Source organism: Talpa occidentalis, unplaced genomic scaffold (assembly GCF_014898055.3).
Source record: "Talpa occidentalis isolate TD23 unplaced genomic scaffold, MPIMG_talOcc4v2.1 talOcc4.11, whole genome shotgun sequence".
In the NCBI taxonomy this organism is placed as follows: domain Eukaryota; kingdom Metazoa; phylum Chordata; class Mammalia; order Eulipotyphla; family Talpidae; genus Talpa; species Talpa occidentalis.
In genome coordinates, this window is record NW_023601104.1 from 38,822,466 (window position 1) to 38,850,277 (window position 27,812).

General features: G+C 46.6%; 3 protein-coding genes across 7 annotated transcripts; 1 reads left to right on the top strand and 2 right to left on the bottom strand.

Moving 5' to 3' along the window:
• Nucleotides 1-7,580: 7,580 nt before the first annotated feature.
• On the bottom strand, nucleotides 7,581-14,293 carry OSGEP (O-sialoglycoprotein endopeptidase). Its single transcript, XM_037502932.2, has 11 exons — nucleotides 14,002-14,293; nucleotides 12,852-12,971; nucleotides 12,496-12,671; nucleotides 9,667-9,762; nucleotides 9,485-9,534; nucleotides 9,236-9,314; nucleotides 8,666-8,731; nucleotides 8,473-8,563; nucleotides 8,164-8,239; nucleotides 7,968-8,066; nucleotides 7,581-7,834 (listed from the first exon to the last, which is right to left on the bottom strand). Exons 1-11 carry the CDS (start codon nucleotides 14,114-14,116, stop codon nucleotides 7,795-7,797), a joined length of 1,008 nt encoding a protein of 335 aa, XP_037358829.1. The 5' UTR covers nucleotides 14,117-14,293; the 3' UTR covers nucleotides 7,581-7,794.
• A 351-nt stretch (nucleotides 14,294-14,644) lies between these two features.
• APEX1 (apurinic/apyrimidinic endodeoxyribonuclease 1) lies at nucleotides 14,645-17,709 on the top strand. Of its 4 annotated transcripts, none has more exons than XM_037502933.2 (5): nucleotides 14,645-14,705; nucleotides 15,037-15,165; nucleotides 15,378-15,565; nucleotides 16,565-16,757; nucleotides 16,890-17,709. In XM_037502933.2, exons 2-5 carry the CDS (start codon nucleotides 15,108-15,110, stop codon nucleotides 17,405-17,407), a joined length of 957 nt encoding a protein of 318 aa, XP_037358830.1. In that variant the 5' UTR covers nucleotides 14,645-14,705; nucleotides 15,037-15,107; the 3' UTR covers nucleotides 17,408-17,709. The 4 variants fall into 4 exon arrangements, with proteins under 4 accessions (XP_037358830.1, XP_037358834.1, XP_037358832.1 ...); XM_037502937.2 differs by lacking the exon at nucleotides 14,645-14,705 and adding an exon at nucleotides 14,709-14,739; XM_037502935.2 differs by lacking the exon at nucleotides 14,645-14,705 and adding an exon at nucleotides 14,746-14,805.
• A 63-nt stretch (nucleotides 17,710-17,772) lies between these two features.
• PIP4P1 (phosphatidylinositol-4,5-bisphosphate 4-phosphatase 1) lies at nucleotides 17,773-21,679 on the bottom strand. 2 transcript variants are annotated; one of them, XM_037502939.1, is made up of 7 exons: nucleotides 21,282-21,679; nucleotides 20,774-20,964; nucleotides 20,316-20,422; nucleotides 19,487-19,592; nucleotides 19,256-19,308; nucleotides 19,063-19,153; nucleotides 17,773-18,597 (listed from the first exon to the last, which is right to left on the bottom strand). In XM_037502939.1, the coding sequence occupies exons 1-7, from the start codon at nucleotides 21,421-21,423 to the stop codon at nucleotides 18,454-18,456; spliced, it is 834 nt and encodes a 277-aa protein (XP_037358836.1). In that variant the 5' UTR covers nucleotides 21,424-21,679; the 3' UTR covers nucleotides 17,773-18,453. The 2 variants fall into 2 exon arrangements, with proteins under 2 accessions (XP_037358836.1, XP_037358835.1); XM_037502938.2 differs by having other exon boundaries at nucleotides 21,261-21,514.
• Nucleotides 21,680-27,812: the final 6,133 nt, after the last annotated feature.

Consider the following 27,812-nt stretch of genomic DNA (forward strand, 5'->3'; position numbering starts at 1 on the left):
TGGACTAGGGGCTGGGCTTCGGGTGCCCTGACTCCGACACCCAATCCCCTAGGCCCAGTCCCCGGATGACCTCCCCCTACCCCCGCCCTCCACCTGTAGGTCATGCCCGGTTGCCGAGCGAGACAAATTAGGAAGCCCAGGAGAATACCGGGAGCCTGTGGAGAGAGCCAGGTGGGAAGGGAGAGTTCACCAGACCCGACAGGAGGGGGCGGGCTGCGGCGGCCCCCAGGAACGTGGTGCTAGAAGAGAGAAGGGGCTGTTTTTTGTCAGTCCGGGCCTTTGTTGATTTTTCTGTGCAGTAGAAAGCTGAGACCCTGGAGCGAACAATACGGACATGAAACGCGATTATCTGATTGGATCCACCCATGGGTAGGGGAGTAAGAAGCGAGGGGCAGGGCATGGGTCCCTAGTCACCCATCTCCAACCGGGGTTTCCTCCCTGCCCCTGAGATGGATTAGCAGGAACCAATCCTGTATTTTCAGAGGAGTATGGAGGAGGCTAACCCTCACCCAGGTCGATGGGATGGAGACCAGACAGTTGGAACGAGGGGACTGATTTCCACTGCTTCAAGATTGGAGTTACAGACTCTGTGGGCTGCCAGCCCCGAGCATTCTCACCTAGGCAGGGATGGCCCTTTCATCATCCCGGAACCCTGTAAATCCAAGAGATCACTTTTTGCTTCAATTCGAGGTATACCCATAGGGAGGGGGGTAGAAAGAGCAGGCCAAGGACTGCTGAAGTTGGATTCCCTGGAGGTCTGCAAAAAAGGCTGGTTCTGGATGAATAAGTTGACGGGACATGACAGGACTGTTCCCATTCTGATGATAGGAATAACTCTTTTTTAGGGGGGAAGGTGTGTTGCTCTACACAGCATCTCCTCTGACTTTTGACTGTCCCCAGCTCTCCACTATCAGTTGGGTATCCCTGCCAACCCCTGGGTAGTATTCAGCTGTGGGAGCTGCCTTGGAGAAGCCCAGTTGACAGCCACACAGCCCAAATAGGTAGAAAGCAGAGAGGAAGCCTAAGGTTGTTCTGGCCAGCAAAAAAAGGTGATAGTGTCCAGCCTCTGCTCTCTCACTCTCAGTTCAAACATTTCAGTTTCCTCTCATGGCTTCCCTGCAGGGAGACAACTCATCCAGTACCTTAAGGCCCTACTGCCAAGAGGAGGAACTGCCATCTAGAGGAGACAAACCTGGGGGTCAGCATCTGCCAAACAAGCACAAGAACAATGGACCCCACTATGAATTCTATGCCAATTCCATGGCCCTGCAATGGCTCCCACTGCACCCACTGTTTTCTGGAGTCTCTGTTTGGCTCCTGCAGGTGTGACCCATGCCCCAGTGACCCTGAAGTTAGAATAAAACCTGCTGTTCTAGGCCATCACCCAATGACCATTAGAGTACTGGGACTAGCTCCTCTCAAAACACCCCCAGCCTCCTGGTTGCTAATGAGCTGGCTACAGAGGGGTCTTGGCCTTTTAGCCTGTTTGCATTCACTTGGCCAGGGGATAGTGCTGCTTCCACTCTGTAGAGGAGCCTTGCCTGGAGCTGGGGTCCCAAGAAGATTGGGAGAATTCAGAGAACAGATCTGGCAGGCTGGGGTGCACTTCGGTTGTGGTAACTTTTTGTAGTTCAAGATTCCTGAAGGTTGGAGATCTAAGTAGGGGAGAGAGAACTTCATTCCAAAGGAATTCTCCAGTAGTACCACTGAGGGAAGCAGAAGGAGGAAAATGACCTTAGTTTCCTCCCTCATTACCCTGCTCCCCCAGATCCATTGCATGCTCAACATCTGGGGCATTATCCTGTTGCTGCTGCTACCTTGGATCTCTGCTCAGGCTGGCAGGGCCTAGTGGGCAGTAGGAATGGATGCAGGGAACTTGGCCTGAATGAATTAAAGGAGTCTCATTCCCATTCCCACTCCAGTTCTCACGTAGCTCTTTATCCTGCTCTCAGCTTCAGTGTCTGTCTCAGGCATCTCCATCAACAGCCTTGGCCTAGAGTTTGGTGAATCAATCATGGTTGTCTTTGCTTTGCAGTAGCCATGGCTATGTACACAGTGGGCTTTCAGGGTAATGCCCCTCCTGTCCCTTGATGTGCCCTTTTTTCAAGTCTGCAGACTCCCAGCCAGACCCTGCACTCTCTGTGCCTCCAGCCCCACATCAAATCAACCAATAAGTTCTCTAGGGCTCCCTACCTCTGAGTTCTGGCCTTATAGGAAGGAGCATGGGATACAAGTCACTGAACATGGACTTTAAAGATAAACTGTGGGTAATGGATGCAATAACCACGACTGTCCTTCTGGATGTGGACTGGCTGGAGTGGGAGTTTCAGGCAGGCAGATTAAGGGAATTGCAGTGAGGTGAGAAGGCTAAGGGAATGGCTGTGAGAACAGATCTGGAAGAGGCCAAACATGGTGAAGTAGGGGTGTGTGTGTGTGTGTGTGTGTGTGTGTGCAGAGCAGATTTCCAGGGGCCCAGACATGAAATTGAAGAGACTCCACACTTCAAGGAGATCAGTGCTTTAAGGAGAAATAGGGAGGGTTTATTCTGAGGATCTGTTGAGATAAGCAGTAGATAAAACTATGGAGGAAGATACTAGAAGAGAAATGCCCCTTTTCTTGCTCCCAGATATTTACTATCTTGAGATTCACTCCACTGGCATAGGAAGAGACTGCAATATGAGGGAAAAGTACACTCATTTGGCCAGATCTCTTTTATGAGAACAGGCTGGTAGAAGAGGGAACTAGCGAGCTGGAGAGAATGAGGATGAGATAAAGAGAGTGAGAAGGTCAGATAATAGGTTTGCCTCTTCTCCACTCTCATTTCTCCTATCTCTTGCTGTGCTTTTTACCCAAAGTACTGTCCTCTTCCTGATCCTCCTCTTTTATCAATTACCTGCTGGGGATACGCTACCTCATCTACCAAAGTGAGACAGGGAGCAGGCGGCCATATTAACCCAAATCTCCTCAGAAAAGATCCCTTGACTTCTGATTCTGTAAGTTATTTGTAAGTTGACCACTGTATCCTATAGGGTCCTATACATCCCTGGACCTGGCTAGTTTACAGAATTCCTCATTCAGACAAACCTAAGTTACTGACACTAAACTGAGTAGAGAAGTAATGGTGTTGGCTGAGTGAAAGGAACCCTGGAGGTGCTTTTCAAAACCCCATCCATTCTCTCTTTCATATAGGAAGCATTTTCTTGGAAAATACTGCCCCATGATGATGCAGTGCAGAGGGAAGTTTCTTTGGTATATATTCTTTTCCTTTTTTTTTAAAGATTGATTTTTATTTATTTATGCATACAAAAACTGGGGTATAGGCCAGAGGTTAGGGGTAGGGGGGATGAGAAGATTCACCAGAGACAGTCTAGGGAGCAGAACAGGCAGACTGACTGAAATACGCTGCTAAGGGGAGCAGCAGGCGAGTCAGGAGAGGTCTGCTGCACCATGTGGGTTGCTCCCTGGCTGGGATCAAACTCCTGCCGCAGTGGCTGGTGATAACTTGACAGCACTGAGACCTTAGGCCCTGGGCCACCAGGGAGGCCCTTCTTTAGTATACTTTCTATCTTCTCATCAGTCACTGGAGTATTCACCTAGACCAGCATCTCTGGGAACCTCAAGGTCAGAAGGGTATCCAGGCACAGAACACACTCGATTCCCCTCTTCTCTATCAATGACCCAACTTTGCTCTCGGATGCTGCTACAGCTATCCCCAAAGGAACACTCCTTGTTATAATATAGACCAAACTTTCCTACTGGGGCATTTCTGCCACCACTGGTAAGGCCTTCCACTCCTGCCTTCTATGCAGAATGACCCAGACCTAGTTTCTAACTTTGAAGGGTAGAGCAAGAGGTGTTCATCAATCACATTAGTTTACATGCAGGTAATTTCCTCCCTTCACCATTTACCCTCATCCCTCACATCATTAATGAATTGTACATTGTTCTTTGATGTAAAATTTGGTCTCCCCACTCCATATACACACATTTCTATCCCTCTCCCTATGGCCCTAGATAGTCCTACTGCTTGCAATAGAGTTCTCTCCCCATGTGTCTCCTCAGTCTCATTTCCTGGCTCCTGTATGATTTGAGATGCTTTAGGAAATAAGACTGACATGGGTGTGTGGAAGGGAGGGGGGTTGTCTGAGGCAGAGTGGCAGAATGGCTGGAATTTCAGGGGTAATCCAGAGGATCCTGCCTCTATGACTTTCTAGTCATGATCAGGTTAGGGGTAAATGTGTCCCAGTCCGCTGTTCAGTATATAGAGGCTCAAAACAGAAATGATTTTAAGTGGATTCATGTTGAGTGGCATAAAACCTTCCAGGATGGGTTAAAATTTCTATGTCCGGCAACTTTTGGGCAAGTAAGTAAAAATATGTGTTGAATGCATTCTTCAGGAAAACATTTATTTCTGCCTCTGGCTACCCTTCTCCAGCCACGAGCATGTCTGCCTGCACCCCCTGATTTTGGTGGAATCTTCAGTGACACTCTGCCCTCTCCTCTTTTCTGCTTGGTTTCAGCTCACAAATCTTCCAGATTAGAGGCACGGGGGAGAAAGGAATGTGAAATAAGACAGGGCCATCCAGAGAGTATAATTTTTAAAGAAGGAACAAAAAGAACTTTGTTTGGCAGCAAGGCATTAGATGGTGACAGGGAGATGGAGATGACTGTGGATGGCTGGTGTTTAAGAGATGACCCAAGCTCACTTTACAAAGTCTGTCCATAAGCCGAGGCAGATCACGGAGGGTGTCGCTATTCCATCTGTCCCCTCTCTGTTTTTCTTATCCCACATTCCCAGGGAGCTCACCATACTCCATTCCTTCTATCCTTTACTCAAAATCCTAAATTCCCTCAATTTTTCCCCTATGCTTCCCACTCCTACTGCCTTTTTTTTTTTTTTAAAGATTTATTTATTTATTTGTACAAGCACTGGGTACAGTCAGAAGCGCAGGAGGGTGAGAGAATTCACCAGAGCCAGAGCAGAGAACAGAACAGGCAGACTGATGAAGTACACTGCTGAGGGGAGCAGCGGGCAGCAGGAGAGGTCTGCGTGCCATGTGGGACCCTCGCCCGGCAGCCGGGGATAGAACCAGTGCTGCAGAGGCTGCGGGCAGCTTTGCAACCCAGCGCTCAACCACTGGGCCACCAGGGAGGCCTACTCCTCCTGCCTCTTTAGAGAATTAGGAGGCTATCATTTTCCCTCTTTCTAGGATCCTCCCCTGATGATCAGCCCTCTTAAACGGGTCATGCCAGGATAAACTCTAGTCATTAGCTTTTTTGGAAAATACTATTGCAAGAACCATGCTGAAGTTTTCATCCTTAATAAGTACTCCTCCTCCATGCCCCAAACCAGCCTCATTATTCACCTTTCCCCACATGCCCCCTTCTCTCTACCTCCAGTTTTTAGGGTCTGACCCAAAACCTCTTTCTAGCGCTCTAGTTCTGAAAGTGGATGAAATCATCTGCTACCATGCTGTGCTGTTGTGTGTGGAAGGTGGACTGAGGAGTAGGAGTGTGGGGGAAGGGAAGCCAGAAGCTGAAGCTATTTAGTCTCTAGACCTGCATCTCCTGACTCCCAATTTAAAGACTGACCCCAGTTCAACTGGACACCATTACCCTATCTCCTCCAACTTTTTAATCTGCTCCTATTTACGTGCTGATACAAAGATCCATGAAGGTCCTCCCTGGTGGCACAGCGGTTGAGCGCTGGGTTGCGCTGGGTTGCACAGCTGCCCGCAGCCTCTGCAGCGCCGGTTCGATCCCCGGCTGCTCCCTGGCTGTTCCCTGGCTGCTCCCTGGCTGCTCCCCGGCTGCTCCCCGGCCACCGGAGGAGGGTCCCACATGGCACGCAGACCTCTCCTGCTTCTGCCACCCGCTGCTCCCCTCAACAGTGTACTTCGGTCCTTCTGCCTGCTCTGCTCCCGCCTTGGCTCTGGTGAATTCTCTCACCCTCCCGCGCTTCTGACTGTACCCAGTGCTCATATAAATAAATAAAAATAAATCTTTAAAAAAAAACAAAAAACAAAAAAACAAAGATCCATGAAAAAGAAATGATGCTACAGCAGTGGAAGAATTATTAAGTGTTGTCCTTAAATGTCAGAGGAAGGCACATACTGCCCAAAAATTTAAACAGGAGCATAGACAGTATTTTTAATGGCATTTCTCAACCTTGACACTATTAACATTTTAGCCAGATAATTCTTTGTTATGGAAAGCTGTTCTGTGCATTGCAGGTTTTTTTTGCAGCATCCTTGGCTACTATCCAGTAATCGTGCCTCCCAGTTGTGACAACCACATGTCCTCTGGGGAGCCAAACCACTGCTGGTTGAGAACACTAGTTTATAGTAACAGAAGGGCGAGGAGAGTATACGGGTACAGGTGCTGCAAGGTAGTTAGATACAGTAGCTTTAGAGCTTGTGAATATTTTCTGGTTGCTTCTATTTTCTCACTGAAATAGGAACAAAGGTAAGAGTGAGAATAAAGAAAGAGATTTGAGCTATCAGAGGTATGAAAGTTATCAGAAGACAATCAAAAGGACTAGGAAATATTGCTGGGGGGACATAAAGGACCCACTTAACTTTATGATGGTCAGCTTAAAAGTAAGACAAGTCAGCCTGGCTGGTTCTTGCCAGTCCCTTTTAGCTACATTGGTTTAGATGAAAAGGAGATGAAGAGTTGAAAACAAGGGCCTCCCTGGTGGCACAAGGGGTTGAGCGCTGCACTATGAGGCAGTCTGCAGCCTCTGCAGCACGAGTCCCATCCCCGGTTGGCTGGTGAGCGGCCCACATGGCGTAGCAGACCTCTCCTGTCTCACCCGCTGCTCTCCTCAGCAGTGTATTTTGGTCAGTCTGCCTGTTCTGATCCCCACTCTGTCTCTGGTGAATCCTCTCACTGCCCACCCCCATCTCTGGCCTGTACCCCAGCTCTATGTATACATAAATAAATAAATCTTTAAAAAAAAAAAAAAGAGTTGAAAGCAAGAAAAACAAGAGAATGACATGGAAAACAAGTAACTTACAATAAATGCTTATAATTGGAACTTAACTGGAGGCAAGAAATGAACATATGTGGGAGATAAAGTCAGTGGAAAGGAAGTAATACCCATAGACTCCAGGTCCTGGTGAGGGATGAGTGATTGGATTTAGTGCACCCATGAAAGTGAAGCCAAGTCAGGAGGCGATAGTGGGAGAATGGGATGCTTGAGATTAACACATGGAGAGGTAGCCCTGAGTATGACCAAGGGAATGAGTGGCAGAAGTAGGGGTGAGGACAAGATTACCAAAGGAGCAAAGAACTGAGAGACCACAGTCTTGGAGAATGATCTATATGGATGCTGAAATTATCAAGATCTATGACAGAAACCCTGCCCCTGGGTCAGTGGTACAATGGATGTAGGAGAAAAAAGCACCATCAGTAGAGGTGGTGGGAAAAGCATGATCCTCGGGAGAAATCAGGGCTTGATATGGAAATGTGAAGGGAACATTTGGAGAAGAGGCTGAGGATATAGAGAATTTTGCTAATGTCTGGTGATTAGAGAACACAAGAGTTAGAGAGACTGGAAAAGGAACATAGGACCAAAAGGGGTGGAAAGTAATGCTTGTTAGTATGAAATCAGAGCCAATTACCAGCATACAAAACCAAAAATATTTTATTGTTAATCATCAACAACAGGTTTAATGATGGGAGAGGGAGTCCACAGCCCCGCCAGGACTCCCAAGTTAGGACAGAGCTTAAGGCCCAGAGGTCCCTTGGGCTCTGCTCAGGGCATTCTGTACGCCAATCCTGTTAACCTCATTAATCCCTCCAGGTCACTTCTACTTCATCTGTCCGATACCTGTGAAAAAACAGAAAAGCTTGATGGATGGTTATCCCTTAGAATCTTCCTTTCTTCTCTGCCCTCATGATTCTACTGACTTATGCCTACATCTCATGTCATCCTATCTATCCCCTCAACTGGGGGCACTCACCTCTGTGTGATGCCAGAATCACTGAGGGGGGTCTTGTGTCCTGCCCGAAACATCTCCCAGCCAGCCTGGGCTATCATAGCTCCATTGTCAATGCAAAATCTGGGAGGAAAAGAGATTTGCAATGTGGGATATAAGGATGGGAAATCATAGTATTGAAGGGGAAAAAGAAGCAATCAAGAAAGGGATGGACCTTTACCTCTCATCTGTGGCAAAAAGCTGGGCTCCACGTTCCTGGCACATTGTCTCCATCATTTCCTGTAGCCTCATATTACCTACAAGGAGGCAGGGGGTCGACTCAGCCTAGTTTTAGCCATGGTTCCGTGGCCCAGCTGTAAACCTCATGTGCACTTAGGAAAATGCAGTAGGAATCTGAGGGCTAGAATAGGGAGGTATAGGAAAAGAAATGAAACTAATGATTTCCCCCAAGTCCTTACAGATTTAGAATGTCAGGAGGAAGATGCACAGGCCAAGAAAGGAAAGAGAAGCAGAGTTCAATGGTACATACACCCGACACCTCCCACAATGAGGGCCTCCTGGGAGCCGCAATGTGCCATGGCTCGCTCTGTGATCTCTACCAACATTGCAAACACGGTTTCCTGTGCAGGACAAACAAGGCAAAAATCCCAAGTGAGTGTTGCTCTACTCTACACACACTTCTCTCACCCCAAACCTTCTGTCACAGCTTTTTTATTCATTACCTGGAGGGAGAAACACAGATCCTCGGGAGTACACTCGCCTGTGGCCAGCATCCGCTGGGCTGCATCCTAGAATTCAAGGGGAGAAAGAACAGATGAAACACTGAATAGTGGTTTGGGGATGACATGAACTTGGAGAATCACGATGTTTCACAAAAAATGCAACATCCTACGCCACACTTTACCCATCACTGGCACTGGGCTACAGAACAGTCACTAATTATAAATGACTGTCTGGCACCCCCCAGCCTTACCCTACTAAACTTCTCTGTTCATCATCTGATCATCACCTGATTATTTTCCCCTTTTTGTTTTTTAGGTTTCTTTCATTTTCTCTCATTAGAATCCAAGCTGCATGAAGGCAGGGATTTCTATTTTGCTTCATGTTGTACCACTACTGCCTAGAACAGCACTTGATACATAGAAAATGTCCAATAAACATTTGCTAAGTAAATTTATTGATCATCTAACATGAGACAGTACTATACTATATGCAGGAAATACAATGGTAAGCAAAAGAGATATCATTGAAAAGCATGAAAGTGCTCATCTCCTCACCTCTCCTAAACTCACCTCAATAAAAGACAGGATCCCCGAGAATGAAACGTCCATTCCCTTTACAGTGTATGGCAGTTCAACTAACTTCTTGCCTCTATGCAAGAGAGAGTATATGAGGCACTAAGCCTGTAGTTAGCTGGCTACTCACCCTCCAAAGTCCCTCCCAAACCACACACACACGTGCACACACATGCACACACACATGTGCATGGAAATCACTCTGAAGCCCACCAGTCAGCCGCCTTCTACCTTAGGGTCCCTTACCGCTTTGCCATCTGTTCGATATTGTAGCCCGGACTTGGGTCATTGGAAATCTACCAGAAGGAAAAAGAGGATGAATTAAGACATCCAGGAAGCATAAGAGGCTAATTTGTTTATCCTTCCATTTCCATGGTTCCCCCCAAATTCACCCGCATCTTTCATTCTTTGCAGTCCCAATGGCTTACCTTCAACACTCGAGCAAAACGATCCAGACAATTACCCACAGCAATATCGATGGTTTCCCCAAAGATGCGGTAGCGATGTTCTGAGTATGCAATCACCTAAGGGTGATGAGGATGTCCATGAAACCTCAAGTCTGTAAAGAGGAGTATTTGGCTTTGGGGAAGAGGATCAACATGGCCACCAGAGCTTCCAATAAGAAATGGAAAAAAAATACTTCCCTGAACAGGCAATCTTAAGAATTGCTTTCTTATTGAGAAGTCTATATATACCCTGAAGATCACCAGAGCAGAATCCTAATCTACTATATAATAGTATAGAGTCTAGGTCAGGGCAGAAGCAAACTATCATTTCAAACACATTTTTCTGACTTCAAGTTTCCCCATATTTCCCTTAAAAGCAGGCCTGACACTGTCAAATAGAAAAAGGTTTTCTTGACTGGAACCAAGAAACCAAAGTCCTAGATTATTCTACTAGGGCATGGGTATTTGGAAATAAGAGGTAGAGATGAAAAACTCAAAAAGCCCATACTGGATCAGACTAATGCAGCACTTAGCACTGGCAATCAATGACTTATATATCCATTCCTCAGATGAGACCAACTTCTCTGTCATCCACTGACACACATGCACCACACTTCTGACAGTGAGTGTTCCCTAGGGACCAGAACCTTCCCAATCTAGTGCTGCTAGGGATTTCCTTCCACTCTGATGTAGGTCTTACTCTGTCAAAAGGTTGGCAACAGGGCCTCCCTGGTGGCGCAAGAGGTTAAGACACAATCTATGAGGCTATCCGCAGCCACTGCAGTACGAGTTCCCAGCCAGGCAGCTGCCCACATGGTGCAGCAGACCTCTCCTGACTCTCCCGCTGCTCCCCTCAGCCACACCTTTTGGTCGATCTGCCTATTCTGTTCCCCACTCTGTCTCTAGTGAATTGGTTGGCAACAAAAGGTAAAAAGAAAAATCCTGCTTTTCTACTTCTCCACCCACTCCAACTTTCTACTTATCCACTCCTTTCCACCCAATCATCTTCCACATTTTGTTACAGCTGAGCAGACTTCAAAAATGAACAGGAAAAAAAGAGAAAACTCTACCACGGTTTTTCTTCTTTAATTCCTGTAGTGTCCACTATTACTTTCCACACCCCAAGTCCCTAAGTTTGTAGGTCATCCTTCAGACCTCAACCAGCTATCTGGTCTAAGCCCGATCAAGTTCCCATATAGTGTTCATGTGTACTTCATCATTAACAGTAACTTCACAAAACGAAGCTTTAGAGCATGACCCTTTCATAAGCTGAGGACAACAACTATTTCTGACCACAATCCCAACAGATGTTCCATAGGAAAGGAAGGCTAGGATTCTCCAATCCCAACTTTAAAAAGCCTCGAAAGGTATCCCCAATTTTGGCTTCACCTATCAACTTGAAATGCATTCCAATGTTTACGGTTTTAAATTATTTATATTTTCACACTTTTAGAATAACAACTTTGATAGACTTACCACAGTAATATTTAAAAAAAAGTATTTATCTTCTAGAGACAAATTAGTGTCCCTTGATTTTAATTTCTAAGATTTGTAAGAAAAATAAACTTCAAAATGAAATTGTTTTCATTATTTTGAAGGCTTCCACCCTTACCATTCTTTCCTTTCCTTTCTAAATTTTATTTTATATATTTTTTACATCATTTTTCATTTTTGCACAATGCATGCTTTTCATCTTGGTTATAGTCCCCACACAATTCCCACCCCCTTGTTTTGATCCTACTCCCTTCCCCCCCCACCCCCCATAGTGTGTCTCTGGTTTATAGTTGATTGATTTTGATTTTTACTTATTATTATATTTTATAATATTTTACTTATTATTATAATTAGTCTTTTTCCTGGTCCCTTATTTAGGTTTTCTAAATTCCTGCTATGAGTAAGACCATCCAGTATTTTTCTTTTTGGCTTATTTCGCTAAGCATGATCCCTTCCAGCTCCATCCATGTTGCTGCAAATTGCATGAGTTCATCTTTTGTTGATAGCTAAGTAATATTCCAATGTGTATATGTACCACATCTTACTGATCCAGTCATCTATTTTTGGGCATTTGGGTTGTTTCCATAGCTTACAAATTGTAAATAATAGCGCAGCTATGAACATAGGGGTAGAGGTACCCTTTTGAATTAATGTTTCTCTGTCCTTTGGGTAAACACATAGGAGTGGGAATTGATGGATCATTCCTTCCTTCTCTAAACTAGAAATTCCTAATCTTTATATGTAAACATCATGTTATGTTCTCCTCATCTAGGCCAAATCTGCAGTATTACAAACTTTGTTATGGGTTGTCTGCTTTACAACATTTTAGGTTCAGAAAAGCCCAGCTTTATTCTTACACTTCCTGACACTAAGGTAGAACATGAACATTGCTTGTATGTTGAGTGCCTTAGAAATTAAGAAGAGGGTCTCCCCGGTGGCGCAGCGGTTGAGCACTGGGTTGCGAAGCTGCCCGCGGCCTCTGAGGCACCGGTTCGATCCCCGGCTGCTCCCCAGCCATCGGAGGAGGGTCTCACATGGCGCGCAGACCTCTCCTGCCAAGCCCGCTGCTCCCCTCAGCAGTGTACTTTCGGTCCTTCTGCCTGCTCTGCTCCCCGCTCTGGCTCTGGTGAATTCTCTCACCCTCCCGCGCTTCTGACTGTACCCAGTGCATGTATAAACAAAAAACAAACAAACAAACAAATAAATAAATAAAACATGCCTCTAGAAAAATTAAAAATAAAATAAAATAAAATAAAAATTAAAAATAAATAAATAAATAAATAAGAAATTAAGAAGAAATGGTAGTACTCTAAATACCTGTGTATTGCCTCCACTGACATACAGCACAGTTGGGCTGGTGGCTCCAGTGATGAGACGGCCCATCTCAATGTGGCCTATACAATGGTTCACACCCAGCAATGGCTTATTCCACAGTTGGGCCACAGTACGGGCCACAACAGCCACAGAAGCCAGTGGGGCACCCATGCCAGGGCCTACACAGATAGAAATGGGAGTTAAATCCTATAGATATTGAGAGAAACAAAACTGGGTGGGGGGGAAGTGGGGAATGGGAGAGGGGGAGTAGTGGTAGTGGTAGCAGTAGAGGTAGTCTACTTTGATCCAGTCAGGCTCTAGGTACATTCCTCCACTGGTGACCACTCTCCCAGTCATACCTTTTGTATAGGCAATGCAATCAATATCCTGGGAGGTTAATCCAGCCTCTGTTAGTGCCTCCTGCAGCAGGTCCAGGATAACAGCTCGGTGGTGCCTGGCAGTATCACCTGGCAGGAATCCTAAGAGATGGACATAAGTTAGTTATCAAAGGGTCTTTCTATAGCAAAGGTTGGTACAATTTACAACAGGCATTTTGATGGATGACTCTCCTCAAGCATCCTTCCAGGTTTTCAGATAAATTCTTTCTGGCCTGTTCTGCTAGACTGAACAGCTCCCAAAAATGCCCTTCTTCATATCAAACTCCATTTTCAGCCTTCAGGACTCAATACAAGTGACAGCCACCTCATATCCTTTCACCTTCTCAATGTCTCTACAGAACCCAATGATCGCATCATCTTATTTAACATGACAAGTTTTGCAGGGTAATTATTTATAGTTTCGCTAGTTAACCATGAGAACCATCAAAGCATTGACTTTGTTTTCCTGGTACTAAACATTCTAAATGCGTAATCACTCAAAACATCATCCGTTTAGGGGGCTTCTCAGGTATATGCAAATCAGCTGCCCGCTCCTTTGTATGCAGGTGTTTGAGGGGAGAGTAGACAAATGTAATCGCTTACAAATAAAATATATTAAGTTATAACGTGTCAGATGGTTTTTATTTAATTCTAAAGATTCAGTAACAATGACAGAAGTATAATTCCCATTTTACAGGTAAAAAACATAAGTCCAGAAACATAAAAACTGAATGTGAATATTGCAAAGCCATTCAGTTCTGTTTTGACACCTCAACTGGGAGTCTTTACCCTCTTAACTCTCTATGGTTCAGGTCTGCATGCTCAACTCCATAGCAGGTTCTTATTTTCATCTGTTCATCTTTTCTAATCTTATTTTATGTTTTGTGTCCAGCAGCCAATTGAAGATTAGCACCTCAAAGGCGCTCAGTAAAACCTGAACGAACCCAGAAGATGACTTCCAGAGTTCGTGACTCTTCCATCCATCAGCTTAGAGACGTTAATATGGTCACATCCTCTCAGAAACTCGATCAAAAGCTCAGGCGGCCAACGCGCTCCGAACACGCCACTGGGAAGAGGAAGGTGATGTTCGCGGGGCGGGGCGCTGCACACGCCCGGTCCCCTACTCACGTACCGGTGCCCGGGGGCGTGACGTAAGTGCGCCGCGGGTTGGCCAGCACCGCGCCGTCCCGCACCACTCCCACGCCGATCTTGTTGGCGCTGCCTTCAAAACCCAGTACGGCTGGCATGGCCGCGCCCGGGAGACAGCGCCGGCAGGGCTCCTAGCTACCAATGGCACCGTGCAGGGCGCCACCGTCCCCGCCGGGCCGCTGATCCGCGAGCGCGCAGAGAGCGGAGGAGCGGCTGAAGCTGCTACAAAGCAGCACGCACCGGACACCCAAACACTCCCGCGCGGGGCGAGCCCACGTCGGCCCCGCCCCCGGCGTCATACGGACCATCAAAGCCCCTTCAGGGCTGTCCTCGTCACTGCCGGGTCCGCCGAGCTGGCATCTGCCCCTCAGGCTCCTGGCCGTTCCTCTGCCTCTTTCCCTAGGTCCAGCCCAGTTTTGTGCTCTGACTTCTCGCGCCCTTACACAGCGCGGGGCCCTTGAGTCAGGGTGACAGTATGAGTTTTGTATCTGGCATATCCACACAGCCCGAGAATGGAGGACGTGGGGCCTTGGCGATCGGAAGGGAGAGGAGGCCGAACTTGTCCGTCACGTGCTGCCAGACGGACCAATCGCCTGAGTTCCGCCGCCACGTGGCGCGTGTCTCGCATCACGTGACGACCCCAGTATCACACGTGGGGGCACAGCGTGCTCCATTCTTTGTGCTGGGGTAAGGAGGAGCCACGCTGGGTCGAACGGGGCTGGTACGGGGTTGCTGTTATGTTGCCCTTCAGAGGGCCATTGCTGTACTTGTGATCTGCACCCTAAATGTAAATCCTTAATTTTGGCCCTAAATTGGCCGGAAGGCAAATCTCGCGCGGAGGGTGCATGGCACTATGAAATGATCTAGTTTTGCGGGTGAGGAGCTAAAAGGCCTGTGGTGCACAGGAGGCGGGGAAAGGGTTTAGAGATAGTATCGTTTGAAAGGCGGGATCTAGTGCCAGATGCCGGAGGGAGGAGTCTTTTCTCTAGCCTTACCTGTTTTCACTTGTTTACTTCAGTACGCAAGGCGTTGAAAATACTGTTTCGGTGGGCAACGTGGAATAGGTGCCGAAAGGCGTTCGTTGCAGTGATGCCGAAACGGGGGAAAAAGGGAGCGGTGGCAGAAGACGGGGAAGAGCCCAAAACTGGTAAGAATTGTTAATAAATGAATCCCTCTCCCTAGAGACGGCGATGGGAGGACCGTTAATTCTTTACGTGAAGTGGAAGTACTACCTACTCAATACGTTTTTGAAGTTTGTAAATTAAGTCACTGCATCTGCAGGGTCTCGATGGATCTGTTAACTCCGTATAAAAGTTGGAAATCGACCAACTTTTATCCATTTATTACTCATTTTTATAGAGCCAGAGGCCAAGAAGACTAAGGCGGGAGCAAAGAAAAACGAAAAAGAGGCCGCGGGCGAGGGACCAATCCTGTATGAAGACCCCCCAGATAAGAAAACCTCACCCAATGGCAAATCAGCCACGATCAAGATCTGCTCCTGGAATGTGGATGGGCTTCGAGCCTGGATTAAGAAGAAGGGTTTAGATGTGAGTGGAATTCAAGGAGGGAATCTTTAGTATTGAATGATAAAGGAGTTTAATCATCTTTTTATATTTTACTCCCCTACAGGTAGGTTTGTTTTTTCTCAGTCTGTAGTTTTCTTGAGAGAGATAGAGGAATCGGGATTCACCAAGTCTTTGCACTTATGTTTCCTAAACATCCATTCCTTCAGTCCTACTGTTAGGGGGACAGGATGTCCTGAGTAAACTCAATACAGGCTTTGTGGACTCCACCCCCACAACATTGGGAACTACAATCCCATGATCACCAAAGGGTAGGTTGTGAGGACCTGAAGGCGGAGTTAGGCAACTAGGCTCTCCATTTGAGTATTTAACTGGCCATGTGGTTGGGGATCTCCCTCGTGGCCATGCTGCCTGCTAGGTTTTTTGCCAGCTCAGTGGTCATAGGGATTCCAGGTCAGCGAAATGGGTAGGATGCATTTACGAACTTAACTCCCTTTTTTTCTCCCTGAGTTATTTATTTCCCCATTTCCCCTTCCCTAGTAAATAAACCTTTTATCAACCTTTTGTGTATATCTGCTGTGTAGCATTAATAAGTTCCCTTTAAGCACGCAGGTGAGGACCCACAGTCAGGCAACCCCATTTTATATCGGGGTTTGCCCTGTAACACTACTGCCATCATTTTAATGTCTCTTCTCCATCCTGTTGAAGAAATCTCTTGACTGGAGATTTTCTTTCTTATTTCCATTTTATCTCTAATGTTAACCATCCAGCTAAATAACTATTGCTTAAAACTCTTACCTGGCTATCTTCTATCTAAACAGTTCCTCGGTATTCTAAGACTTTCTTAGATCCTTCCATCAATTGTCAGTTATATATTTAAATATAGTGCTGCTAGACTATTAAACCCTTTGTGCACAGGGTCTGTCTCACCTGTCTCTTACACTCATAGATTGTTAAATAGATTGTTAACATAGATTGTTAAATAATTGATTGTGCTTTTTCCACCTTATATTTCACTCCTAGTGGGTAAAGGAAGAAGCTCCTGATATCCTGTGCCTCCAAGAGACCAAATGTTCAGAGAACAAACTACCTGCTGAACTTCAAGAGCTGCCTGGGCTAGCCCATCAGTATTGGTCAGCTCCTTCAGACAAGGAAGGATACAGTGGTGTAGGCCTGCTCTCCCGCCAGTGCCCACTCAAAGTCTCTTACGGCATTGGTGAGATCTTATTGATAATGTCTGAGCTCTTCCAAACCAATTGTTAATTTCCCCATTCCTATTTCAGTTCTCAATTACTTTTTCTTGCTTTCCCTTATACTTTATGCTGATTATATTTCATTATTTCTGTAGGTGAGGAGGAACATGATCAGGAAGGCCGGGTGATTGTGGCTGAATTTGATGCATTTGTGCTGGTAACAGCCTATGTACCTAATGCAGGCAGGGGTCTGGTACGCCTGGAGTACCGGCAGCGTTGGGATGAAGCCTTTCGAAAGTTCCTGAAAGGCTTGGCTTCCCGCAAGCCCCTTGTGCTATGTGGGGACCTCAATGTGGCTCATGAAGAAATTGACCTACGCAACCCCAAGGGAAACAAAAAGAATGCTGGTTTTACCCCACAAGAGCGTCAAGGCTTTGGAGAACTGCTGCAGGCTGTGCCACTAACTGACAGCTTCCGGCACCTCTACCCTGACACAGCCTATGCCTACACCTTTTGGACTTACATGATGAATGCTCGATCTAAAAACGTTGGTTGGCGCCTTGATTATTTTTTGCTGTCTCAGTCTCTGTTACCTTCATTGTGTGACAGCAAGATCCGTTCCAAGGCCCTTGGCAGTGACCACTGTCCGATTACCCTATACCTAGCATTGTGACACCTCTCTGAAATTGCTTTAGGCCTGGGATATATACCCCCTAAACTAGCTTTAAAACCTCTTTACTCCCCAAACTTCTTTAAAAACTGCTGTCTAGAAAAGTCTACACTGTTTCCCTTGTAAAAACATGAATCTTTCAACCAGGCTCTTAGTGAAGACTTAGATTTCCTTGTCAATTTTTTTTTTGTGTGTGTGTGGGTTTTTTTTTACATTAAACACAAGCTACTGATGACTTCCTTTGAAATGTCTGTGTGAAAAATAAAAAGCCATACTTTCAGCGTTGCTGTCTTTGTATTCTGCCCCTTTTTGGGGTTCCAAATTCCCCTCCTCTTTTCATACATACAGACTAACAACTGGAAAAGGGTAGTCATGACCTTATTTATTTACAAGCACAGGATGAGTCCTTAACCTCCCCCAAGACACAGCAACCCTGATACCCAGTCCAATTAAATACTGTAACTGGGATATAAAGTTGGAAGGAGGAATTGAGGGAAATACAGGACTAGGGGAACATACCCCACATTAAATAGTTATGTACACGTAAGTTCCTGTGGTTCTGTACAGAGCAGCGGCTGACCCCACTCCACAGGACACAGAATGGGGGAAAAGGGTACTGAGGCCAGAGCCAGCCCCTGGTGAAGTGCAATAGCAGCAGCAAGGTCCTAATGGTGCACAAGAGGGAGGAAACCCCCAGGGCTACCCACCCCCACCCTGCCCTGGAATGTGTAAGGGACAGGAATGGCTCAGGGAGCATATAGGAAAGATAAGGGTAGAACCGTCTTAGGATCCAGGTTTAGGGGCAACATTTCACCTACTTCACCCTAAACAGCAATCCCAGGAGGAAAGCAGATGGCCAGCAGTGGTCTTATCTAACCCTCCAAACCTAGGTGAGGGCCTGGTTCCTTCCCACCTCTCCCCAGGGAAAAGGAAGGCAGCTGCTTGGCTCCAATGTAGAAGCCTAGGGAGCCTTTTAACATGGCTCTCTTTGTAGTGTCACTGTCCCCACCAGGGAGAGGCCAGGCACAGTCTGTAGGTCACCGTGTTACTCAGGAGAAGTTCTGAACAGGGTGGCTGACCTTCATACAGGCCCAATATAGGGCCCGAACCAAACACAGCACAGCCAACAGAATGACCAATGCCCAGGCTGCATAGATGCCTCCATATCGCCGTGCATGCTTCCATGTGCCAAACTGATGAAGAGGAAGAAAAAGAAAGATGGGGTTACTTTTGCTCTCTTTATCACTTCCTGAGAAGTGATAACAGTAACCCAGAACTTGAGCTTCAGTTCCTGTTCCCTACCCATGTATAGCCACCATCAGGGAATAGAAGAGATTTTAAGGGCCCCATAGTTCAACTAATTTCCCTCATGCAGGAAAATACTCATACAATTCCAGACATGTTGGTCTGACAACTGAACAAGGTTTGCTAACGGTAATTAAGCCACTTCAATGTCCTATCTTCTGCATAAAGAAGATGGCTGTTTGTTACCCTTACAATGCCAATGAAGACTATTAGTTACCTTCAACTTCATCGATACATTAAAATAAGAACCCCTCTCGATTTCTTTCACTTTTTTCTTATGGTAGCCATTTCTCAAATCTTAATCTATGGCAATGAGGCTAAAGAATGAAAGAGGCTGTATCACAGTTACTCACAGCAAGGCCAGTGGCAGTGACTGCCAAGAGTAAGCCAAGCAAGAAGCAGCAGATACATCTCTTTCGTGGATATCTGCGCCCAATAGATGACCTGTGAAGAGGCAATCAGAAATGGATGCTTGCAATGACCCTATAGTTTTCAGACTGCACATTACCCAATTACCAACTCAACCATGCCACTCTGATCACTTACACTTTCCTGCAGTGAGGGCAACGTGCCAAGGTTCGGTCTGTGAACTCTGTCCACTATGGAGAAAGAAAAAGGAAAAGCAGGGTCATCTTCAATAGAGCCCTGGGGTGGAAAATGGATCCTCACAGGACAGACCTTCTTAAGATTCACTATAATTATCATTATCATAACGCAGAAATAAATTCATGGTTACACCTAGTTTTGTATCCAGGGCTTCCTGATACCCCTTCTCACCAGAAAAGTATTCTTGCAATGTCCACAGATGACCCTGACGCCCATAGGTTGTGGTTCTGGACTCAGAGGTCCTGGATGGACAGGCCCCAGGTTGATGATTCTTTTGCTGCACAGGAAAAAAAGATTTTAAAAGTTGTTTAAAAAACAAAAAAAGAGTATGTTTAAGGGCCTCCCTGGTGGTGCAATGGGTTAAGCACCATACTATGAAACAATCCGCAGCCTCTGCAGCACGAGTTCGATCCCCAGCCGGCCCGAGAGAAACCCATATGGAGGCAGACATCTCCTGTCTCACCCCCTGCTCCCCTCAGCAGTATATTTCAGTCAGTCTGCCTGTTCTGTTCCCCACTCTGTCTCTGGTGGATCCTCTCACCCCCAGCATCTCTAGCCTGTACCCCAGCTCTTCTATGCATAAATAAATAAATCTTTATTTAAAAAAAAAAGGCTGTTAAAAAATTTTGAAACCTAAGGATCCCCACACACTCTCTCTCCTTCATATCCACCTCCCCTTGCCTCTCTAAGTTCCTCTGCTTGTCTCTGCTCTTTCCCCCAATGCTATGCCAGATAAACCTTGAAGAAGCTCACTGCTTTATAACCCTTAGGATAATTCACCTGGCCCAGAGACTCTCCATTCTCTGAAAGTACAGCATCTCATCCCAATCTTTTTATTGAGATGAGAAAGATGATTGCAAAATTCTAACATCACAACAGTCCTTACCTTTTTATTTGAAATAAACACCAGACCCTCTCACCTTTACATTCTCCATATACAGTTATCCTTTTTTGCTTTCCAGTATTTCCCAGATACCCTCCTCCACTTCATGCCTCTTACCAGTAGGGTCGAGGGCAGGCAATCCGCTGGGAAGTCACTTTGCAGATAAGGAGACAGTTACAGGGGCATCTGACATATTTTTTACCCGGAGGTGCATTCTTGATTGGCTAGAGAATAATGAGGACACATATAAGCAAGCCTTTAACCCTACCCCTTCCATTTCCTCCAAAAACATCTTCTGAGAGATCAGAAATAAGGTCATAGCCAGGACACAAAATGAACTGAAACATCAGATGTGCATATGAAAACTAGACTTTAGTGTCCAGGGTAGGTATTAGGATGGTAACCATTAGCTTCCGTGAGAAGCTGCTGAGTAAATGAATGTGTGAAACTCCTGGAACTGAAAGCTGGGTTTCAGGAACAGCCCATGGCTAAGCCTGAAGGTCAGGGTCTAGAATCAAGGGATCAGAATGAGGATCCAGAAAACAGGGCCCATTTCATATATGTGTGTCACTCACAGTGGCTTCATTGCAGACGCCACATTTGACTACATGCTGATGCATCTTGCCTTCCACGTTGATGAGCGACTGGCAGACTCGGCAGGTGATCATGGGGGCGCTCCCACTGTCCGGGCTGGTCAGGGGTGAATAGGGGGGTGGGTCCTCCCCAGGCAACACGGCTGGGTGGCCCTCGGAGAACGGGGGAAATGCTGGAGAGGAAGGCAAAAAGAAGTGTTGGCATCCCTTGCAGACACCCCCACCGGCGCTTCAGGGCATCGGGGTAACTTTCTCTCCTCAACCTCTCTCACCAAGCTCGATGGGCTTCTCATAATTCATGCTTTTACCGGCTCTCTCACAAACTCCTACACTCAAGCTGGGGCTGCCATTGCGCAGGGCAGCGGCCTCACCCGGCCACAGGTACTACAGTTCTGCACCTGCCCCTCGGCCCCGCCCCCGCCCCGCCTCTCAGCCGACCCGGGGGACACCTCGAACCTGCCGGGCTTACCCTGGGGCGGGGCATGTTTACCGGCTCCGTACGGAGGTGCGGAGGGGGTCAGGCCTCCCCCAGGCCCAGCCCCGCTCCCGCCCGGCCCCACTAATCCGTTGCCGCCGGCGCCACCGTCGATGGGTTCGGAAAGCAGCGGAGACCGCTCTCCATCTGCCGCCATGGCCGCCACCTCCGCGTCCCTGGGTCAAGGATCCGGCCCCCTTGGTCGCTGCCGTCGCCGCAGCCGCCGCCGCCGCCGCTACCGGGTCCCCAGGGCGCCTGCGCGCCGCGCGCCCAGCTCACCCCGCAACCAGCGGCCTGCCCCGCCCAGTCCCGTCCCTCGGCACGTGACAGGCCGTCCCCGCCCATCCCCAGGCCATTATAAGCCAATTCCGGGTCTTGCGAGGAAGCTCTTGTTCTCTATTGGAGAGCGAGGCGCTAACGTCAACTGTCACATGACCTTCCGAAGGCCAATGGGCTGGCAAAAGCTGCACGTGACGACAGATTCTGCGAGCCATTGGAAAAGTGGTCCATCGCGCTACCTGCAGATCAGGAGGTGGGGTACGCCGCCTCGGCTCGCCGGTCACGTGTTTAGGGAAGCCCAGCCTCCAGTTACCGTCCAGAGCGGGTGCATGATCGTGGCTCCCCATTGGTCCAGAGGCACCCCTAAAAGACTGTCCTTCCTGCGGTTCTCAGTGGCCTCTCATTGGCAGGCTTCTCTTACCTCATCCTGTGATGCCTGGGACACAACTTCACTGGCCCGAACCTATCCCCGAGCGGGGCGGGCGGGCAAGAAAGAGTGCGAAAGCTTGGGCTTTTCTGAGCTAGAGAAAGGGAACCGGTAGTAAGTTATTTTCTCAAAGAAATACCTGTACAATGTCAGAGGAAAGCTGTACCAAGAGGAAATGGATTAAAACTTTAATTCAAACCAGCCTTTCTCGCTGTGAAAGGGAACTGCTAAACAAATGAAATCTTTCCTGCTTTCTGCTGAAGAGTCACAGGCCTGGTGCAGTAAATAATGCAAAGTAAGTGTAAATAAGTTTGCTTCCTTAATAAGCATATCTAAAGGAGTGACATTCTAACACAGTGGGACCACCGGCCAGGCTGATTGATCTCCCAGGCCATCCTCCGGTATCTGCATTTCTCCCCATTTTGTTAATTCTTGTGCTTACTTGTTATAGGACAGCCCTGATATTGAACGGGTTCCTGTCTGTGGGTCCTCACCGGTGCGCTTAAAAGGGACTTATTAATACTCCACTACAGACACACAGAAAAGGTTAATAAAAGGTTTATTTACAAGGGAAAAGGAAATAAGGAAAATGTACAACTCAGGGAGAAAATAGGGAAATAAAGTCTTTAATGCGTTCTACCCGATCCGCTGACCTGGAAACCCAAAGTCACTCTCAGAGCTGGCCAGACGCTGTTAGCTGGTGGAGAGCCAAAATGGGGGACCCCCCAAAGCCCACTTGTCTGCCTTTATATCAACCTGGCTGCTTAACTCCACCATCAGGTCCCAGCCACCTTTCCTTTGGTGGTGATGGGATTTGGAGTTCCCAGTGTCTTTGGCTTTGGCCTGGGGTAAGGGTGGAGTCCACAAAGCCTATATGGAATTAGCTTTAGGATATCCTTTTTCCCCTAACATACTGACTGATGTTATCAATGGAAGATGGTTATGTATAAAAGAGACCCTTTGTCTCTAGACTAGTGCTCAGACCTTATGGGGCTTCCCAGGTCTGGGATCTCAAGCATGAGTAATAAAGCTTCTCCTGACCGCACCATTCCTGAAGTACCCCTTGTTCTTCCCTTGCCTGGGTGAAGGGCTAGAATTTATTTCTGCACAGTTGGAGTCACTTCTGGAACAGAACACAAGGCTGATTTTTTTCTAGGTAGCTGTACTATGCACTCCACCTTCCCCCATCCCTAAATTACGAGATTTATCTTTTTATGAGCCTGTCCATATCACGAGGAGATATTGCTGTCAATTTATGACAACCCCCTCCCCGCAATCCTAAACACTTATAATCGGGAAGTGTTTTTTGATTAAGTTAAAACCAGTCAAGTCCAAGCATATTTTATTTCCCTTGTTTGGCAGATAAAAGTCTTTAGACTTTTGGGCCTCCCCGGTGGCGCAGCGGTTGAGCGCTGGGTTGCGAAGCTGCGCGTGGCCTCTGCGGCGCCGGTTCGATCCCCGGCTGCTCCCCGGCCACCAGAGGAGGGTCCCACATGGCGCGCAGACCTCTCCTGCCGCCCGCTGCTCCCCTCAGCAGTGTGCTTCGGTCCTTCTGCCTGCTCTGCTCCCCGCTCTGGCTCTGGTGAATTCTCTCGCCCTCCCGCGCTTCTGACTGTACCCAGTGCATGTATAAACAAAACAAACAAACAAACCAGCAAACAAATAAATAAAGCATGCCTCTATAAAAAAAAAAAAAAAAAAGTCTTTAGACTTTTCTTGACTTTGCTCCCAGTTACAACACTGCTAATGAACGTTATTCTGACATGTATTGTAAAATTTTATGCAGGTCTTAAGGTCCACGTATTCTCCTGCTCATCCACATTGAGCAGTATAGCTGTTATAGAGCAACCCCGATATTAAACAGGTTCCTGGCTGTGGGTCCTCACCCGCGCGCTTTAAAGGGACTTATGAATACTCTACTACAGACCCACACAAAAAGGTTAATAAAAGGTTTATTTACAAGAGGAAAGGAAATAAGGAAAATGTACAACTCAGGGAGAAAATAGGGAAATAAAGTCTTTAATGCGTCCTACCCGATCCCACGACCTGGAAACCCAAAGTCACTCTCAGAGCTGGCCGAACGCTGCGAGCTGGTGGAGAGCCCAAAATGGGGTCCCCCAAAGCCCACGTGTCTGCCTTTTCTATTCCACCTGGCTGCTTAACCCCACCCTCAGGTCCCAGCCACCTTCCCTTTGGTGGTGATGGGATTTGGAGTTCCCAGTGTCTTTGGCTTTGACCTGGGGTGGGGGTGGAGTCCACAAAGCCTATATGGAAATAGCTTTGGGACATCCTTTTCCCCCTAACATAGCCAATAAGACTGCTTTTCAAACCTACCAAGATGGGCTACTACACGGGTACCCAGAGAGGAAATCTGTGCGATACACCAGCCCCTCCTCCCTGCAGATCCCTCCAACCCACCTCCCAGGCGAAGGGAACTTTTTTCTTTATTGTTTTAACTTTGGGTGTTTTCAACGAAAGGCAGGGACAGTCAAAGTGAATAGCTCCTTGTTATTGTGGAACCAAGCATAAGTATTCTTAGCCATTGCTTTGTCATTTTGTGTGTAACTGCCATTTTAGAATTTTAGGTTTTGCTGGGGAACTGCATTCCAGAGATAGTTTCGACCCTCACTCTACCTGTATTTTCTGGTCACCAATGAGGGCGAACTTGCTGTAATTGGAGCTGCAGGTTGGAGCTGCATCTTGGCCTGGCCAGTCAGCTTAGAATGATAGCCTGGCAAAGTTGGAGAACACATCCTTGTAGCCAATGAGTAACTGCCAGCATAATTTAACCTTATTAAAAGACCCCTGCTTCCTTTGTTCGGGGCTCTCGGTATCTGCCACTGCCTTGGTAGGTGCCATGAACCCAGACTCAAGTGTGAAATAAACTCCCTTTTGTGTTTGCATCAGCTGTCTTTGGGTTCTTGGAGGCTATACTCCCCGAGTCTGCTGACCTTGGACACAACAGTTATAGAAAGAGTAATTGATGATTTTCTTAATTATGACAGTTTGGGGTGTGTAACTATTACTCTGGGATTAAAGGTGATCAAAGTGATTCAAATTTAAAGAGATTTTAATTGCTTTATAGTCTTAATTGCTTTATAAGGGAAGTAATTTCCCTTAGTTAAGCAAGTACAGAAGGGAAGGGCCCGTTGTTGTAAGAGAAGGCAGTGGAGGTTGTGAGACTTAGCCACTATTCCTCCATCTTGTGTATAACCGTCATCTTAGTATTTCAAGTTTTGCTTACTCAAGACTAAATAGCCTGCATTCCAAAGAGGGTTTATGCCCCCACCCCCCTCTGGTCTTATCTCAGGCGGCCAGCCACAGCGGAGCCGAGTAATGGGTCTAACTGGCCATAAAATAGAACCGAGCAATGCAGGCCACTAATGGGGTCAAACTAGCCATAAAATAACTGTGTACCCACCGTTGTTAAGAAATGCACCTGTGTAATCAATGAATGATGCACCTATGTAACTAATGAATGATTGCCAACATGATTTAATTTTTAGAAATCTACTTGTACCCCTATATAAGATCCTTGTTCCCTTTGTTCAGGGCTCCTGACCTCCGCCGTTACATCGGTGTGTGTCACGAGCCCAGACTCGAGCCCGTAATAAACTCCTTTGTGTTCTTACAGCGGATGTCTGTGTGTCTTTGCGGGCTGCACTGGTCAACATTGGGCACAACAGAGGTCAAAGGGAGGTGGTTCCAGCTTGATCTTGGGTAACATCTTGTTGCTAGTAATGTTAGTGGGAATGGATGTCCTGGGGCTGCCCTGTAACAGTAACAGCAAGGTTTTCAGCTCTGTTCTACCAAGGGCTCCTTGTCTGAGAATAATGCTGGAATTGCTGCCTTTTCTCCAAGAACCCTTCTGAATAGAGTTCTATTTTAAACCTTTCCAGAAACCAAAGCAGAAACTTGAGGGTCTATCAGTTACCCCTGAACCCAACCTTTGGGGCACCACTGACCTATCCTCTCTCTGCACCACACAGGATTTCCCCCCACATCATTGTGCAAACTGTGACCGCCTTAATCTGGGGAAAAACAAGGAATTGAAAAAACAACTGTAAGCACCATGACCAGTTTAACTACAAGCCTCTCCACTGAGTCTAACATTGAGGAAAGTTTGGGGGCATTCTGCCCCCCAAAATATTATGGATAAATAATAGTAATCATTTAAATATTTATTCAAATAAATAATAAGTACTGTCCCAACATTTATGACTGCTTCAGAGGTAGGTTCTGATTTTTAGACACAGCTTTCACAGGTCAGTTTCTATTTACAAGTTAATATCCTTCCACCAGTGAAGCCCCACAGACACTTAAAGAACAAAGGGAACATTAAATGTGGAAGGGATGGTGACTACAGGGGCACAGGCCAGTCTCTTGCTCTTTCTGGCACACTGGAGGTTTATTCTGGAATGTAGTAGGGTTCATTATTTGCTCCTTGGTTACACATATATTTCAAGCTCTATCATTTTGCAAATCTCCCCCATGTTCACCAAAACCATATTTGATGCTCATTAAATCTACTTTTATCTTTATAAAAATGGGGAAATAAAACAAAAAGGAAAACATCATAAGAAAGCAAACAAACGAAAGTCACAAAAAAGAAACACAGGAGAGAAGGAAAATTGGATACCGTACCAAAATCTTGTTCTGATGGATATTTGAGGCACTAAAGGAAAAGTGTGAGGGAATAATCCCTAAATGTGTCCTGTTATAGATCCTTTTAATGCCATATTAGCCTCCACCCACATAGCTATGGCACAGGGCTAAGGGAAGTTAGTGGCTAAGTGCTCTCGTGATGAAGGGGCTTTGTGAAAATTACTTTGGAACATGAATTCCCTTGGAAGGAGCCGTTATTATTCTGCAAATGGACTCCTCACCTAATTCCTATAGTTCTGTGCACAGTATATTAGAAGAAATCTGAGATGGGTCAATTCTTATCAATGTCACTGTCAGTGACATTGCAGCCTGGTATTTGTGACAAGATATATGCCCAAAAAGAAAGGTAATTTGTAATAAAATCTCATCAGCATGAAAGAGAGGAATACCTCTTTAGTATGTGGTTATCTCTTGCTAGATAATAAACAACACCCAAACACAATGATTTTTTTCCTCACAATTCTGTGGGGTGACTACCTGGATCTTTTACCAGCCTCATCTGGGCTCATTCATGAGCATACAAAATCAGAAACAACTAGAAACGAAAAAACTATCCAGTGGCCTCACTCAGTTGTATGCCAGCACATACAACTGACTTGTGGTTGAACTTCATTAAAGCCAGGGGGGTACTGCAGGCCTATTTTTGAGAGGCAAGAACATGGATTCCTTTCAAGGCATTCTAGGGCCCTTTCCGCTCCAGAGTTCAGGATGAGTAGGTATCACTGACTAGTAAAACAGGCCAGATTAGCACTCTGCATATATGACTACCTGTTTCATATGGGAGCTCAGAAATTGACCCAAATATTTTTATCAGAGATAAGATTGGAATACAACATCACATTGGAGGAACCACCAGGATTCTTTTTTTTTTTTTTTCAGAGTTTAAATACTTTATTGTTACAAGGGGGGTCCTACCAAGCAGGGCCTTCTGAACTGACAAATATGTGGTCCCAGGACGTCACCATGGAGAAATTGATTGGTCATGATTGCAGAAGAGGTGACTGACTGAATTCAGGACATGATCTGGGGAGACCGGCCAGGAATGCTGTGACATGATCAGAAGAGGCCAGTTGCTCAGGTTCCAGGAAGAGGGAGAGGACAGCTCCTTCACTTGTGCTTCTTGTAGCTCTCCAGGTTTGACAGGACCCAGCCCAATGGCAGGAGGAAACACAGGA

Bases quoted from the DNA above. Each gene is read 5' to 3' on its own strand.
- APEX1 (XM_037502933.2), top strand. From the start codon at position 15,108: ATGCCGAAACGGGGGAAAAAGGGAGCGGTGGCAGAAGACGGGGAAGAG. The intron at 15,166-15,377 runs GTAAGAATTGTT...TCATTTTTATAG, and splicing joins CGGGGAAGAGCCCAAAACTG to AGCCAGAGGCCAAGAAGACT. The intron at 16,758-16,889 runs GTGAGATCTTAT...TTATTTCTGTAG, and splicing joins CAAAGTCTCTTACGGCATTG to GTGAGGAGGAACATGATCAG.
- PIP4P1 (XM_037502938.2), bottom strand. From the start codon at position 21,423: ATGGCGGCAGATGGAGAGCGGTCTCCGCTGCTTTCCGAACCCATCGAC. The intron at 20,965-21,260 runs GTAAGCCCGGCA...CTTCCTCTCCAG, and splicing joins TAAACATGCCCCGCCCCAGG to CATTTCCCCCGTTCTCCGAG. The intron at 19,593-20,315 runs GTAAGAGGCATG...TTTCCTGTGCAG, and splicing joins GCCTGCCCTCGACCCTACTG to CAAAAGAATCATCAACCTGG.
- OSGEP (XM_037502932.2), bottom strand. From the start codon at position 14,116: ATGCCAGCCGTACTGGGTTTTGAAGGCAGCGCCAACAAGATCGGCGTG. The intron at 9,763-12,495 runs GTATTTAGAGTA...CATCACCCTTAG, and splicing joins TCAGTGGAGGCAATACACAG to GTGATTGCATACTCAGAACA. The intron at 7,835-7,967 runs GTGAGTGCCCCC...GTTTTTTCACAG, and splicing joins GATTCTGGCATCACACAGAG to GTATCGGACAGATGAAGTAG.